The sequence below is a fragment of the Thamnophis sirtalis genome, unplaced genomic scaffold, assembly GCF_051295495.1.
Source record: "Thamnophis sirtalis isolate CommonGarterSnake01/CBP01778 unplaced genomic scaffold, rThaSir2_p1.2 scaffold_8, whole genome shotgun sequence".
NCBI lineage: Eukaryota > Metazoa > Chordata > Lepidosauria > Squamata > Natricidae > Thamnophis > Thamnophis sirtalis.
The window spans coordinates 58016574-58033538 of NW_028261388.1; the positions used below are offsets into that span (position 1 = coordinate 58016574).

The 16965-nt window shown below is 41.7% G+C and overlaps 1 protein-coding gene across 1 annotated transcript in view; it reads right to left on the reverse strand.

Moving 5' to 3' along the window:
* The window catches only part of LOC106550340 (amine oxidase [flavin-containing] A), a 65441-nt gene that overhangs the window by 26396 nt on the left and 22080 nt on the right, over nt 1-16965 (reverse strand). The window contains exons 2-3 of the mRNA XM_087721746.1: nt 7064-7158; nt 5994-6131 (exon numbers count right to left, since the gene is read on the reverse strand). Coding sequence (XP_087577872.1) covers nt 5994-6131; nt 7064-7158 — 233 coding nt within the window. The remainder of the gene's footprint in view (nt 1-5993; nt 6132-7063; nt 7159-16965) is intronic.

Below are 16965 nucleotides of genomic sequence, written 5' to 3' on the forward strand. Positions count from 1 at the left end.
ACATGGGCAGCAAGCCACTCCCACAAAGGAGGCCACGCCCACAGAGTAGGTTCGAACAATTTTTGAAACCCACCCCTGTATAACACGTAAAGTAGGTAGAGCCAAAGAAGCTGAAAACACTATAAGAATGATGTTTCATGATTAATAATTTTCCTGTTGATTCTGCTGTTGATTCTCATGTCAATTCTGGTTGCTCAATAAACTTCTGTTGGTTCAGCTATCCGTGGATTGGATTATTTTTCCATCTTCAGCCTCGGGACCCTAAATGCTACATTTTGGCGCCCCGAACAGGACCCATATTTTGTCCAGGGAAGGACAGACGCGTTGTCAGCCTAAGGATTTCTCAACCTATCAAGGTTTCTGTAAGTATGGGATCTTCGCTTTCTCAGGAACAAAGGAAGCATGTTAATGAGTTGGGTTATCTTCTTAAGAAGTCTGAGTTATCTGTTTCACAAAAGGCTCTTTTTTGGCTGGTCTGTGAAATTGCTTTAAATTGTCCTTTCTATCCTGCAAAAGGCTCTCTGAAGTTGTCAGACTGGGAAAAAGTTGGCAAGGTTTTGCATTCTGAGCCGAGGAAAGATATAGATATTTTGCTTGCTTGGCATTTGTGTCATTATGCTATAGAAATGTTTGGTCAGAAAGAGGATTCTGTTTCTTTTTTATCATCCCCTCCTTCTCAACATTCTTCTACTGTGATCTTTCCTCCGTTGTCTGAAAAAGAAATTTCATCTTTTGATCTTAAGTCTAAGGCTGAAATAACACCTTCTTCTGCTTCTGACATTGTGTTAAAGCCTCCTCCTCCCCCTCCTCCTCTTCTTTCTCTTCCTCCTATTCCCCATCCTTCTGCTAATATTCTTCCAAAGTCTTTTTTTCAGAAAATGGTAGAAAGTTGTAAATCGGATGTTACTATTTCTGGAGAAGAGTTAGCTGAATTGTTGTGTATGCGTCCGATTCAATATCAATGGGGGCCACAACCAGGTCAACAAATTCCTGAATGGGAAGGTTTGCCATTTCAGATTTTAAGGGAATTAAAGAAGACTATTTCTGATTATGGAATTACTAGAAATTGTACTAGAGGTCTTTTGGAAGGAATTAAGAATGGCTATACCATGATTCCGCAAGATTGGAAACAATTGTATAGAATGATTTTGACTTCTATGCAATGTGTTGTTTGGGAAAGTGAATATTTGTGTTATTCTCATGCAGCTGCTTGGAATTGTTACAAGTGTGGAAAATCAGGTCATTGTCAGAAAGATTGTCGGTCAACGCCATCTAGTGGTGGTTGACTATGTTAGCCTGTTCTTTCTTATTAAACAGGATGTGTTTGTTTTAATTTTCCTTTACAGTTACAGGATAAAGAAAAAAGAGGTAACATGGTTTTGCTTATTGTCTTTTCTCTCTATTAAAAGGTTCCAAAAATCCTGGAGATTTAGTCTCGCTTACTGTTTTGCAAAAGAAATGTCTCCAGGACATTCTAAATAAATTTAAATTGAGATACGTTGATAGAATTGTCTCTATAACTAAGAAATTATGGTTAGCAATTCTTCCTACTTCACCCTTACCTACTGGTTGTCTTTATTCTATTTTGAATGAAAAAGTGATTCATATTCATGAATGGTTGAATTTGTCTGGCTTCTCCTCCTAGAAATATTTTTCCTTATCAACAGGCTTTAGAAGAATTGATTATGAAAGCACGACGATCTTTGCAATTAATAGGTCATGACCTGGATGGAATAGCTTTCACTCGTACTAAACTTGAACATGAACATTTGATGACCGTTTCTGATTCATATCAAATTGCCTTTTCACACTACCTTGATGATATTCAATATTCTTTACCTAAAGATCCTAGAATAGTTATTACAAATACATTGAATCTTTCATTTTCTTCTATTTTGACTCGTTCTCCTCTTCCTGAAGCTCTAACAATATTCACATATGGATCACCCACTCGTGGAGTTGTGGTTTGGACGGATGGTCAATAATGGTTTTCTAAATTCACTTCTGTTCAGACATTGGTCCAACGTTCTGAGTTGGCAGCTGTTATTTTGGTTCTGAGATTATTTTCTGATCAGCTTATTAACTTGATTGTTGATACCAAATATGTTTTTCTTGCAATGCAATCTCTTCCTTATGCTTATTGTGCTGTTTCTCTTGACGCTAATCTTTTGTCTTTATTTTTATCTTTAAAACATGTTTTGGAAGAACGTGTCTTTCCTTTATATGTTGAGCACATTAGGAGCCATTCTCCTTTTCAAAATCCTTTAACGGAAGGAAATAGACGAGCTGATGAGACTCTCAAAGAAGTCACAACTCTTTTTTCAGATCCTATTGCTAGTCATTCATATTTTCATCAAAATGCTAAATCTTTGGCTAAACAATTTTCTGTTCCTATGTCTCAGGCTCGTGACATTGTTCGAGGATGTGCTTTTTGTCAACAATTTGCTGTTCCTTTTCCTATGGGAGTAAATCCTCGAGGAACAAAAGCTAATCAAATTTGGCAAATGGATGTTACACAATTTGCTACCTTTAAACCATACATTTATTTACATGCATCCATTGATACATATTCTCACTTTTTATGGGTCACTGTTGCTAGACATGAGTGCACTTTTGATGCAATGTCTCATTGTCTTTCTGCTTTTTCCGTAATGGGCCGACCAATTCAATTAAAAACTGAAAATGGTCCTGCATATACTAGCAAGGACTTTAATTCTTTTTGTCAACAATAGAACATTCAATTGATACATGGAATTCCTTACAATTCTCATGGGCAAGCTATAATTGAGCGAGCTCATCGTACATTCAAAGCTACATTAACTAAATTAGTAAAAACTGAATCTGGTCCCTTCAATTTAAGAAAGATTCAAAATTTGATTTCTATTGCTCTTTATGCATGGAATTACTTAACTTTTCTAGATTTCTTTTCAGACATTCCAGTCAAGTTTCATTTTCATTCTCGTGTCAATTCTGGTTGCTCAATAAACCTCTGTTGGTTCAGCTATCCGTGGATTGGATTATTTTTCCATCTTCAGCCTCGGGACCCTAAATGCTACAGGCAGGAAACCCTATACCATTTTAGACAAATGGTTATCCAACATCTTCTTAAAAACTTCCAGTGTTGGAGCATTCACAACTTCTGGAGGCAAGTTGCTCCATTGATTAATTGTTCTAACTGTCAGGAAATTTCTCCTCAGTTCTAAGTTGCTTCTCTCCTTGAGTAGTTTCCACAAATTGCTTCTTGTTCTACCCTCAGGTGCTTTGGAGAATAGTTTGACTCCCTCTCCCTCTCATTACAGATAGTGCAGTTTATCACCTCCACCCTACAATTACTAGGGAATTGGATGGCAGAGACATCCTACACTTCCTATTGAGTAGAAAAGAGCAAAGGAGTAGACAGATATACAAATGACTTAAGACAGAATTGCTGAAAAGCAAAACAGAGTTCTTTTTGAGGATTAGAAAGTTGCATATGACAAGGCGCTTTTCTGATGTATACTTTGTAAATTTTGTAAAACCTAAGCAGTATTTTTCTTTCTATTTTTCTCTTTATACTTTCTAGTTAAACTCTCTTTATCTCCATCTCTTTTTCCTCTATTCTTCTTCTTTTCTTTTCTCTTTCCTTTTTGGATCCTTCCTTCCTTCCTTCCTTCCTTCCTTCCTTCCTTCCTTCCTTCCTTCCTTCCTGATTGTTTGAAACAAAGGCTGTGCTGGAAGCGGCTTCTCTCATGTTTAAAATCCTTTAAATTATGGTCTATACCACACTGGAAAATAATATGGCAAGCCATTCCAGCATCCTTATGACATAAAGGTCCACCCAGCAGAGAAATGTATATATTAACCAGGAAAGCCAACAAATATTACATAAACTATGACAAAAGTCAATTTCCCTTTGCTATATGTTTTCAGATTTTTTATAATGTTAAAAAACTGAATGTCTAACATTTTATAGATTCTCATTCAATTCATGTTGTTCATATATGAACACTTTTCTTCTGAGTCAAGTGCAACTGCATGCAAGATAATATAATATAATTTTGTAATATATAAAAGTATTACAAAAATAAATAAGGGCCTATTTATTCTGAGGAGATAAAGATTATTGGTAGAATCTTCATACAGGCTTTTATCCAAAGAAGCTTGGTCACTGTAAGACAGGAGTGTCAAACTGAATTTCTTCAAGGGCCGAATCAGAATTGCAGTTCTCTGCGGGATGGCCGTGGGGTAGAGTGGGAGACAGGACAGACACCTTCTTCAGCACCCTGCAGGCCAAAATGTCCTGCAGCACCTTGCTGGCCAAAATAGGGCATGGGGGCCGCATGAGCCCCCCGTGCTCCATTTTTGGCCTGGACGGCCTCCTGCAGCACCCTACTGGCCAAAATGGGGCAGAGGGTACAGCAGGTCCAGGCCAAAAAGGGGTGTGTGTGGCCTCATGTGGCCCCCACGCCCCATTTTGGCTGCCAGAAGCAACGAGGGTTGGTCCTTTGCTATTTCCAGGCCATCCCCATGGGCCAGATTTAAGCACCCCGGATTGGGCTCACGGGCCTTGAGTTTGACGTCCCTAATTTAAGATATTCATCCAGCTAAAATAAGCTGCAACCAATACAATTATCGCAAACAAGTCTGCTGATTATATTTTAGATCATAATCAATTTAAACAATGGTGTTATCTATCATGTTGCAGTTAATTAGGTCTACTGTATCTGGCCTGCAGAAATCTGGAAGAATTTTCTGTATCTCTCCAATGCCATCAAGTGGTCTTCTGGATTTTTAAAGCTTGGATACAAGAGCTGCAATTTAACCTCCCTTTCTTTTTCTACTCACAAATAAATCTATGAGTCCCAATCCATAGTGGGACAATGTATACAGGATGTCTTAAACTCTAGTTATGGTTGCTGTTGGAGACATTAATCATGCAACAGAAATCCAGAACCACAACTATTAAAATATAAAGGTTTATAAGAAATGGTATATATTTTAACATAGTTTCTTTTGTTAAAACATCAGTGCAACCCTTTCACATGGTTTATTATTATTCTACATCACACAAAGCTAAATACAGCATGCACTTGGAATAAATAAAGTCCAGTCTAGAACCCAGTGATGGGTTTCAAAATTCAGAACCTACTCTGTAGGTATGGCCTGTTTTGTGGGAGTGGTTTGGTGGTCATGTGACTGCATGGGAGTGGCTTGGTGATCATGTGACCAGGTGGGAGTGGCTTAGCTGTCATGTGACTGCGTGGGAGTGGCTTGGCAGATATGTGACCGGGTGGGAGTAGCTTGGCAGTTATGTGACTGACTGGCAGTGGCCAAGTCCATGTCACTGAATTATTTGCCCCAAAGAATGACCTACAAAAAGAAGATAGAAAAAAGGAAATTTATTATTTTGTGCACTTACTACTTAAATAAGAATAAAATAAGTACACAAAACAATAAAACAGCTACTTACAGAGGAAATATGACTGTCCTTGCCAGTCTTCAACATTACTGACCACGTTACACACACACTTCCAGCCCCTCTGCCTCTTCTCTCTTCCTGGATTCACTCGAAGCTTTAAAAACTCACAGCCTGTGCACAGCACACACTCTTCCAGCCCCTCTGCCTCTTTCCTCTACCTGGATTCACTCAGACATTTTTAAAACTCACAGTCTGTGTACACGTACACATTTCCAGTCCCTCTGCCTCTTCCCTCTTCCTGGATTCACTCAGACATTTTTAAAACTCACAGTCTGTGCACACATACACATTTCCAGCCCCTCTGCCTCTTCCCTCTTCCTGGATTCACTCAGACATTTTTAAAACTCACAGCCTGTGCACTTGCACACACGTCCAGCCCCTCTGCCTCTTCCCTCTTCCTGGATTCACTCAGATGTTTTTAAAAGAGTGCAAGAGTGTGTGCGTGTGCACAGGCTGTGAGTTTTAAAAAACGTCTTGTGTGTGCAGTTATGTACTGAATGTTTCCAGAACTAATCAGAGCAAATGAGATTCTCACCTTTGTATGTAGGAGGGTAGCCTCACGTACATTCACTTTGTAAGTTTCTATGCCAAGTTCTTTAGCCAGTCGCAGAATCCGATTCTGTGTAGGTCCCACATAGGATCCACCAACATCAACATACTTCACTTGCTGGTTCTGCCAACCAAGAAAAATCATCAGAAATAATAGTAGATGTTCCAATCACAGGAACAAAAATCCTCATGTTCATTATAAAAAAAATTACATTGGAGTCTTCCAGGTATGGCCTATGTTCTATATTATTAAATTAACTTAAACACACACATACCCCTCAGTTCTGCTATGCCACTCACTGTGGTGGGCCTGTTCCTTGGAAGGAGTAGTGAAGGCCATTCAGAATGTATTCCAAGAGTATATGTTCCCAGAGGATCACCCAGGGCATGAAGGACACTCTGGCTGCCCACTCAAAGTAAGTAGGGACCTATATAGGGCAGCAGTTTTGGGGTTTTTTAGGGTATGGCATGTGTTAGCCAAGGATCACTGAAGTGGCTGGCTGCCTATGTGAAAGGAATTTTGGGGGGCGGTGTTATCTTACCTGCGGGATGCCAGTAGGGCAGCAGTGATATAGGAAGATGCCATGGGCAGACAATTACATTAGTGACAATGACATCAATTCATACTGTATGGGATAAGATAAAGGTAAAACACTCCCATATTTTTACCAAGCAAATCACATAGATGGAAAATATAAAATTCTTGACAATATAGTGCCAGATAATGGGCACCTCAGCTCAGATGGTACTCAGTATGCTACTGTGAAATTGCTGAGGATCTTTCAGAGTACTAACGGTGTTTATGGCATGACTAGATTAAAGCCCTTGGGACATTGAGTCGCTCAGGTTGCAATACAGAACTACCTTCCAGGGAGTCCTTGCTTACTTGTGGTAAATTAAGTCACCAAGTGCTGGCTGCACCAACTTAACAACTGCAGTTCCAACAGTTCCAGTTAGCATGGTTAGGAGATTAGCATCTCTCTCCAAAATGTTGCCGACTAAAAATTATAAAACTTAATGATTGGTATTTTTACATTTGTTTAAAAAATTACTTACTCTAATGGTGAAAGTCCTTCCCCCAACTCTGTCACAAGCTTCTAAAACCACCACAGTAAGTCCAGATTCAAACAACAATTTAGCTGCTGACATGCCTAAAACAAAGATAAATTCATTTTAATTATTTGTTTTACTGTCAAGATTATAGCAATAGCAATAGCAGTTAGACTTATATACCGCTTCATAGGGCTTTCAGCCCTCTCTAAGCAGTTTACAGAGTCAGCATATCGCCCCCACAGTCTGGGTCCTCATTATTAGCAAATAAGCAGCACTTTTAAATTTAATATATCACTAAAATCCAATCTATGGTAAACTGAATACAGAACAGTGTTTTCCTTATACATTTCAATTTTTTAATCTTTTCAACAGAAGTATTTTTACTCTGTTTTTAAAGATAGGTAATCTTTGTATAGTGACAATTGGAACTGGCAAATTAATTGTTAAGCAAAATAGTTGGTAAGTGAAAGATTACAATTTTACAATTTTATTTCAGCTTTCCTATGCTTTACAGATTTGCAAAGTTCATAAATGCAAGGACTGTTCACAAACTTATTTTTTCATTTGGGTAGTAACTGAATGGTTACTAAATGAATCAGTCGACTACCTGTGTGGTGCATTAAATCTGCACACTGTGAACATTTTATTAATATATGCATTTATTTAATCAATTTATTTACTAGGCAATTTTCAAGCATTAAAATAGCAATAACATATTATATTTTAACAAGAAAATTTGATAACCAATATCAAATTGTATGTATGTATGTATGTATGTATGTACGTACGTACGTACGTACGTACGTACGCACGCACACACACACACACACACACACTGGTCTTGTATTGATTGTGTAAGATTGAGATTGTCTTGGCAACGTTTCGGCGAGGTCTCACTCACCATCTTCATATATATATAATATATATATTATACACACATACACACAGAGAGAAATACACAGGTCCCTCTGAATCTACAGTCAGTCCCCAAAGAAAAAGCCAAATTCTAAATAAGTATTAGGGAAAAATCAATAGTTTAATGAATCACACAGAAATTATCAATGGAAATCAAATTTAGCAACCCATGGAGGTCTGGATTTGGAGTTACTCTCAAAATTAAAGTGGACAAAAACAGTACAGGCTGATCCAACTTTGATGTAATGTCCTTAAAACAAGTTAAAATGAGGCTCAGTAGTGTTTGTGGCCTCCACTTGCCTGTATTACCTCCCTACAATGCCTGGGCATGCTCCTGATGAGGTGGTGGATGGTCTCCTCCCAGACCTGGACTAAAGCATCCACCAACTCCTGGACAGTCTGTGGTGCAACATGGGATCGGTGGATGGAACGAGACATGATGCCCCAGATGTGCTCAATTGGATTCAGGTCTGGGGAACGGGCGGGCCAGTCCATAGCATCAATGCCTTTATCTTGCAGGAACTGCTGACACACTCCAGCCACATGAGGTCTAGCATTGTCTTGCATTAGGAGGAACCCAGGGCCAACTGCACCAGCATATGGTCTCACAAGGGTTCTGAGGATCTCATCTCGGTACCTAATGCCAGTCAGGCTACCTCTGGCGAGCACATGGAGGGCTGTGCGGCCCCCTAAAGAAATGCCACCCTACACCATTACTGACCCACTGCCAAACCGGTCATGCTGGAGGATATTGCAGGCAGCAGAATGTTCTCCACGGTGTCTCCAGACCCTGTCACGTCTGTCACATGTGCTCAGTGTGAAGCTGCTTTCATCTGTGAAGAACACAGAGCACCAGTGGTGAATTTGCCAATCTTGGTATTCTCTGGCAAATGCCAAATGTCCTTGCACAAAGGCGGAGATAGCGGTCTTGATGCTGGGGCATTGCCCTCCTATGGCCTCCTCCACATCTCCTGATGTACTGGCCTGTCTCCTAGTAGCTCCTCCATGCTCTGGACACTACGCTGACAGACACAGCAAACCTTCTTGCCACAGCTCGCATTGATGTGCCATCCTGGATGAACTGCACTACCTGAGCCACTTGTGTGGGTTGTAGACTCCGTGTCAGCCTCTGCTTCGCTGCTGCTTTTTGGCTGCCATTGAAACGGGGAGGGGCGGGCATGGTATTTGGGAGGGGAATCATTATGTACTGGAGGATTGTTATTAGGAGCTGTCCTGACCATCTATCTGCGCATGTGGAAGAAGGGAGTTTTCCGCCAAGGCCAGCATTCCAGCCTGATGATGTTTTTTGAAGACATCTCCCACCTGACGGTTGAGTGAATTATTATTGGACTATGAAATGGGGTGCCAAGGGGAGGGGATTGAATTATACATGATATCTATTGCTTTCGTGCCTTTTTACTCAGACTCAGCTTTGCTTTGCTACTCATCGTCTGTAATTAGTAAAAGTACACTTAATTCTAAAGCATGGAGTTGAGTGGTTTCTTTCTTGATTATTAAACGAAGGAGCACCTGACAATAAGCTGAGTCTCACCTCGCACCCAACCCGTAGCGAACACCTTCTGAGGGGGGTGCCCTCTAAAAAAAATAAATGTCTTTACACGGCAGTGACCAGGAAGAAGATTTGGGAGCAACGGCAGCTCCATCATTAACGTAAATGCTGGCCAAACTGAAAGTGGAGGAACCTACTGTTCGACCCAGGTGGACTTGGGGAGTGGGACAGAAAGAGGAACCCGATGAACCACTAACTGGAGTCACGAGGAGGAGGCCCAGGAAACCAGCTGCTGACTGGCATGGTTCTAAGGAGGAAGACTACAAGATGTCCCAATCTATGAAACTCCTCGAAGAGGCGTGGGGCGAACACCAGGCTCGAGAGAGTGGTGTGGAAAGAGGACCGGCGGAGGAACTAGAGAGAAGGTACCCGTTGCATAGCTTAAGGGAGACTGGGGGGGGGCGAAGGGGAATGTGCACAAGAAGACCCAGCACCGACCTCTCCCCGTGCAGCTAGAGACATTCTGAGAGCGGGGGGGAGGGGCAGGCGACGTTGGATGGCTAAGGTCCCACCCTTAAGTGTAAAATATGATGGAGAACCCAGTGGATTGGGGTTGTTTATAATTCAGGTTTGGAAATATATGCAAATATATGGGCCTGACCTGGATTCTGATGAAGCTAAAGTAAGAATAGTGTTAATGGCTCTAGAGAAGAAAGCAGCTGAATGGATGGTCGGATTACATAATAGTGACTCCCCTCTCCTGAGGAATTTTGATGGTTTTATGGCAGCCATGAGAAGATGCTTTGATGACCCTCTCACCAAGCGCCGGGCTAGAATTAAATTTACGACCCTCAGACAGGGGAAAAAGACTGTGCCTGAATATGTACAGGAATTCCAAGAATTGTCAGCTTATATGAGAGGATGGTCTGAAGAGGCCTTATTAGATCATTTCGCGGATGGCTTGAATAAAGACATTTACCAGCAATGTGTAAACAGGAGACTTCCCCACCGCTTAGAACCTTGGTACGAGGCTGCTGCAGATGTTGAGGTTGATTTGACTAGACTCTGTTACAAGGAAGAGGGAGAAGCTGAGAATTCCCCCCACACACACCAAATCTCCCCTCCCAAAGGTGCAAAAAGGGGGAAGGGGAGGATTCACAGGCAAGCCCAAGCCTTCCGTCTGCTTCCGCTGTGGGAAAGAGGGGCACCGTGCTGTGAATTGCCGAGTCAAGATGACCTACATTGTTCTGCCCTCCCGGAGGGAGAAAAAGCATGAGAAGCCTCCTAGCAAGAAAAGAGTACCTGTTTTGAGGGGGGAGGAGATTTCTCGACTCTTCGAGCCGGAGGAAGGAGGGAGCAGAAGCCCCAGTTCATCTGATGACAATGACTATGAGGATGCAGACTGCTGGGTAAGTTCCCGCTCGGGGCCCATGCTTATCCCAGTTGAGCTTAGAGTGCCCTTTTCTGACACAAAAGAGAAAATTCTGGCTCTTTTAGACTCTGGTTGTTCACATTGCATTATAAGCCCAGATATAGTTGAAAAAAATGGGCTTGAAACTGAAAACTTTAAAAATCCCAATTGCATTTTGCCAATTAGATGACTCTATTGGGGGGGACAGTCCTGCTCATTTTACTACAGAACCCATCAAAATGTGGCTGGGAACCCACCGAGATATGGTAACTTTTATTGTAGCCCCAGGGATGGACCGGCCCCTTATTTTAGGACTCCCCTGGCTCCGTAAATGGATCCCATGCATTAACTGGAGAGATGGGTGGTTACGAATTCGGTCAGCCACACCCTCTGAGGGGGAGGATGGAGGAACCGGAACCTGATGAAACGGTCCCCAAACTAGCGGCCAGAGGGCAAGAAAAAATTGAGGGGGAGGAAAGAATTCCAAAGGAATATTGGGACCTGAAAGATGTTTTCAGTGAAAAATCTTCTGATAAGTTGCCCCCTCATAGGGCCACAGATTGCACCATTGATATTCTACCTGGGGTGAAGCTCCCAAAATCCCAAATTTATTCAATGACCCCTAGGGAGATGGACGAAATGAGAAAATTCATTGATAAAAACTTGGAAAGGGGCTTCATTGAACCAGCGAGACCCAAAGTAGCTGCCCCAGTGTTATTCAGAGAAAAGAAAGATGGCTCCTTTCATTTATGTGTGAATTTTAAGAATCTTAACTGCATTTCTGCCCAAAACCTCTACCCTTTACCATTGATGAAGGACATGCTGGTACAACTAGGGAAGGGGAGAATTTTCACTAAATTGGACCTGTGGGAAGCATACTATCGGGTCAGAATTAAAGAGGGGGACGAATGGAGGACTGCATTCAACTGCCCCCTTCATTGTTTCCAATTTCGAGTAATGCTGTTTGGCCTCCAGGGGGGTGCCAGCAGTCTTCATGCAACTAATTAATGAAGTTTTGCATGACCATCTTGCAAGATGGCGCAGTGGTTAAATGCAGCACTGCAGGCTACTGCTAGATCAGCAGGTCAGTGGTTCAAATCTCACCGGCTCAGGGTTGACTCAGCCTTCCATCCTTCCGAGGTGGGTAAAATGAGGACCCAGATTGTTGGGGGCAATATGCTGACTCTCTGTAAACCGCTTAGAGAGGCCTGAAAGGCCTATGAAGCGGTATATAAGTCTACTGCTATTGCTATCTTTACAAAGGCGTGATGGTCTATCTAGACGATATCCTTATTTACACAGAAACACATGAAGAACACGTGAAGCTTGTGCGCACAGTTCTGAAGAAACTCCGTGCAGCAGAACTATATGCCAAATTATCCAAATTATCCAAATTATTCAAGTGTGAATTTCATCAGGAGAGGATGGATTACCTGGGCTATCGGATCTCCCCCAAAGGGATAGAGATGGACCCAGCAAAGGTTAAGACTGTCACCGAATGGGAAGCCCTACACAGATGTAAGCAGTTGCAGAGTTTTTTGGGTTTTGCTAACTTCTATCGTCAATTTATTCCCTCCTTCGCCAAGATCACTCTTCCAATCACTAACCTCCTTAAGTCGAAAGGAGGCGCAAAGCCCAAACCTAGCAAACCTTTGAACTGGACTATGGAGTGTCAGGCTGCTTTCGAGAAGTTGAAATGCCTGTTTGCAGAGGATCCGGTCCTGAAACACCCAGACATGGATGCACCTTTTGTGGTCCAGGCTGATGCCAGTGATGTGGCGATGGGGGCAGTACTGCTTCAAGCAAATGCACAAGGAAAATTACAACCCTGCGCTTACACCTCTCGCAAGTTGACCAACACTGAGAGACGCTGGGCTATTTAGGAAAAAGAAGCTTTTTCTGTTCGTTGGGCTTTGACGATCTGGCGTCATTTTCTAGAGGGCGCTAAACACCCTTTTGAGTTGTGGACTGACCACAAAAACTTGGAGGCATTGAAAACCCCCAGGAAACTGTCTCCCAAGCAGATGCGCTGGGCACAACATTTCAATAGGTTCAATTTTACTTTGAAATACATTCCAGGAGGGAAGAATTTTATGGCTGATGTTTTGTCCAGGCTCCCGCAGTACAACAGTTCAAGGCTCAGTGTTGTCCAACCTGTCATTCCCACAAGGAGTCTGGCTGCCTTAGACAACCTCTACGTTAGAGGTCACACAAGACTTTATCTCTGAAATAAAGGGGGCCCTTACAAAGGATGAATGGTTCCAGCAACATATGAATGAATGCATCATGAAAGATGGATTGGCTTGGATTGGTGCAAAATTATACATCCCTACATCCATTAGAACCACCGTCCTCCAATGGGCTCATGACTCTCGCATCACCGGACACTTTGGGTTCGTCAAAATCTTGCATCTCGTTAAGAGACAATTTTGGTGGCCTTCATTGAAAAAAGACATTGAGTCTTATGTGGCTAGTTGTCCCATTTGTGATGCTGCAAAACGCCCTCCGGGAAAACCCCAAGGGTTGCTCCAGGCGGTAGCTCACCCGGAAGCCACGTGGAAAGAGATTTCTATGGATTTCATTGTTGAACTTCCAGAGAGTCAAGGAACTACAGTAATCTGGGTTGTTACTGACTTATTCTCCAAGCAAGTTCATTTCATTCCTTGCTCCAAGATCCCATCTGCCAAATCTCTGGCTAAGATATTCATCTCGCATATCTATCTTTTGCATGGGGTGCCGGACCGCATCATTTCAGATAGGGGTGTCCAGTTCACCTCGCTATTTTGGAAAGAATTCCTGAAACTGATTGGCTCCACCCAGGGCTTAAGCTCCTCCCACCATCCTCAGACTAATGAGGCCTGCGAGAGGACTAATTCTGTGCTGGAGCAATAGCTTCGTTGCTTCATCAACTACCAGCAGGATGATTGGGTGGAATTGTTGCCTCATGCTGAAGTGGCATACAAGAATTCCATGCACAGTAGCACGGGCTTTACCCCTTTCCGTGTTGTTTACGGGCAACATTTTGTGCCCATCCCGGAGATTCCTCGCGGGAAACCACAAGTGTCCTCACTCTCCGAGTGGAGTGATTGCCTTCAGGAGAAGTGGCCTTTGATGCACCGGGCGCTGGATGCTGCACACCGCGCGCATAAGAAACAGGCAGATAGGAAGAGGTCTAAACCTCATGACTATAAGGTTGGTGATCGGGTTTATTTATCCACTAAGTTTCTTCAAATGACTCAAAAGTCGAAGAAATTGGGCCCAAAATATGTTGGCCTGTTTCCAATTGTCAAGATCATCAACCCTGTTTCTGTCCATCTCCAATTGCCTAAGCATCTCAACCGGGTTTATCCTGTTTTTCATGTTAATCTCCTGAAACCGGAACATACTTGTCCGTTGAGGACTCCTCTTCCGCCTCCGCCCGCCCCACTTTTGATAAAGGGGGAGCAGCATTTTGAAGTCCGGGAAATTTTGGACTCTCGTAAACGGAGGAACCGTATTCAGTATCTTGTAGCTTGGAAACATTTTCCCCCATCACACATTGAATGGGTTGACAAGTCTCATGTTCGAGCTCCTCGTCTGCTCCGCAAGTTCTACTCTACTTACCTTGACAAACCCTGATTTCTATGTGGACTGCTAATTTTCCCCTTCCCCTTTCTCTCTTCTATGTCATGTTGTTCATTTGTTTGTCTGTGTTCTTTCATTTCTGCAGATTTGACCGTCCTTTTCTGGAGGAGGGCCGGATGTCAGCCTCTGCTTCGCTGCTGCTTTTCGGCTGCCATTGAAATGGGGAGGGGGGGCATGGTATTTGGAAGGGGAATCATTATGTCCTGGAGGATTGTTATTAGGAGCTGTCCTGACCATCTATCTGTGCATGTGGAAGAAGGGAGTTTCCCGCCAAGGCCAACTGTCCAGCATTCCAGCCTGATGATGTTTTTTGAAGACATCTCCCATCTGACGGTTGGGTGAATTATTATTGGACTATGAAATGGGGTGCCAAGGGGAGGGGATTGAATTATACATGATAGCTATTGCTTTCGCGCCTTTTTACTCAGACTCAGCTTTGCTTTGCTACTCATTGTTTGTAATTAGTAAAAGTACACTTAATTCTAAAACATGGAGTTAAGTGGTTTCTTTCTTGATTATTAAACGAAGGAGCACCTGACACTCCGTCTCATGCTACCACTAGAGTGAAAGCACCGCCAGAATTCAAAAGTGACCAAACCATCAGCCAGAAAGCATAGGAACTGAGAAGTGGTCTGTGGTCACCACCTGCAGATCCACTCCTTTATTGGGGATGTCTTGCTAACTGCCTATGCTTTCCACCTGTTGTCTATACCATGTGCACAACAGCATGTGAAATTGATTGTCAATCAGTGTTGCTACCTAAGTGGACAGTTTGATTTCACAGATGTGTGATTGACTTGGCGTTACATTGTGTTGTTTAAGTGTTCCCATTTTTTTGTGAGCAGTATAGTTTCTACTATGGAATACAGACATTTTAAAAATTAGTAGGTAATTTGTACTCAGTGTTACATCCCCAAAATTCAGCTTGTGTTCCACTAGAACTGGAAGTTCCTTTTCACATGTTTCTGACAATTTCTAAGTCAAATATCCTCATCCTATATTTCCCCATTTGATTATATTTGAGTATTATATTAAATTCTTCCATTTCAATTGCATCTGTTCATTCTGAATGAGTTGTATCCTTTGTTTTCCAATTATGATATCACTAGATCTCAGTGATATTTAATATATGATATTTTTCTTCAACACTTCACATTTTTAATATAATTAATTCACTATTATACGTATTACCACATAGACAACAAAGTTCATGAACTTTATGAATCAAGTTCTTCCTAATTTTCACTGAGTGATGTAATATCAGACTAAAGTTTCCAAACTGTTCCTACCAGCCGTTCAACAATTGTGCGCTGTAGTTGCCGAAAATCAATCTGTCTGAAACTAAAGTCAGAATCGTATTTGCAAATGCTATAAAACATATTAAATTAAGTCTGTGAAAAATGGTACAAAAACAAACAAACAAAATATTTATTTGGATTGCACTTTGTAGCAATACCAGAGTGAATAGATTTCTCTTACATAAATACATTTGGGGATTTATCACGCCTTTATTTTAAATATTAGACATAGATTATAAATGTAATGTGCTTCATGGGACACACACACACAAACACACACACACATACACACAGAGAGAGATAATTAAAGCAGTTGCCTGGCTGAGTAACAAGTACTGAATAATTTCTTATAGCCTTATATTTTTAGTACTCCGAGGCCACAACTGCTGCTTAATATTTTACTTTTATACTTCTTGATTATCACAAAGCACAGTAAATTACAGTACAAGCTGGCCATCAATGTATATGTTACATTAAGTGTTTACCATAGCCATGCACAAATTTGCTGTGATTTGCTTACACTGCTTCAATAACGGGAAACCTAATTACTTCTATGTTCCACTGAGAAATGGCATTTGGCAATAGTTTTCAGCTCTCATTAGTCAAATAGAAATCTCTGTGCAGAGAGGTTAATGCAGAGCTGCCAAAATAAACCAGCTAACATTTATTCTATATCCTCAGGGATAAATGTTCCAGCCCATGGTTTCCTTTCCCAATATACAGTTGACTTTTAATGCTATTTTGTTAACAAGAAATAGCAACTGAAGTGTACTTTTTATGCCCCCCCCCCAATATCTCTTCAAACATAAGCCCAATTCTCAAAATTTCTCTGTTCTCAGAATTATAATTCCCAAGATCATATTTCATGAGGACACAAGGAAGGTAAGAAGAACACAATGATTGTCTGCAGAACATTTGTGTAATATAGGTAGACCACATTTACTGACTGCCTCATGCAATGATCATTTGAAGTTATGATAGTGCCAAAAAATAACTTTGCAATCAAGGCATGCATTTGCAAGCTTCACAGACTCTTTCTCAATCATGTGTTCACCATACAATCAATACATGTTGTCCTGGCCTTGGCCCATTTTTTCCCCCTTCTCCCAGAACAAAGACATTGCTTAAACAAATGATCTCTTCCTGA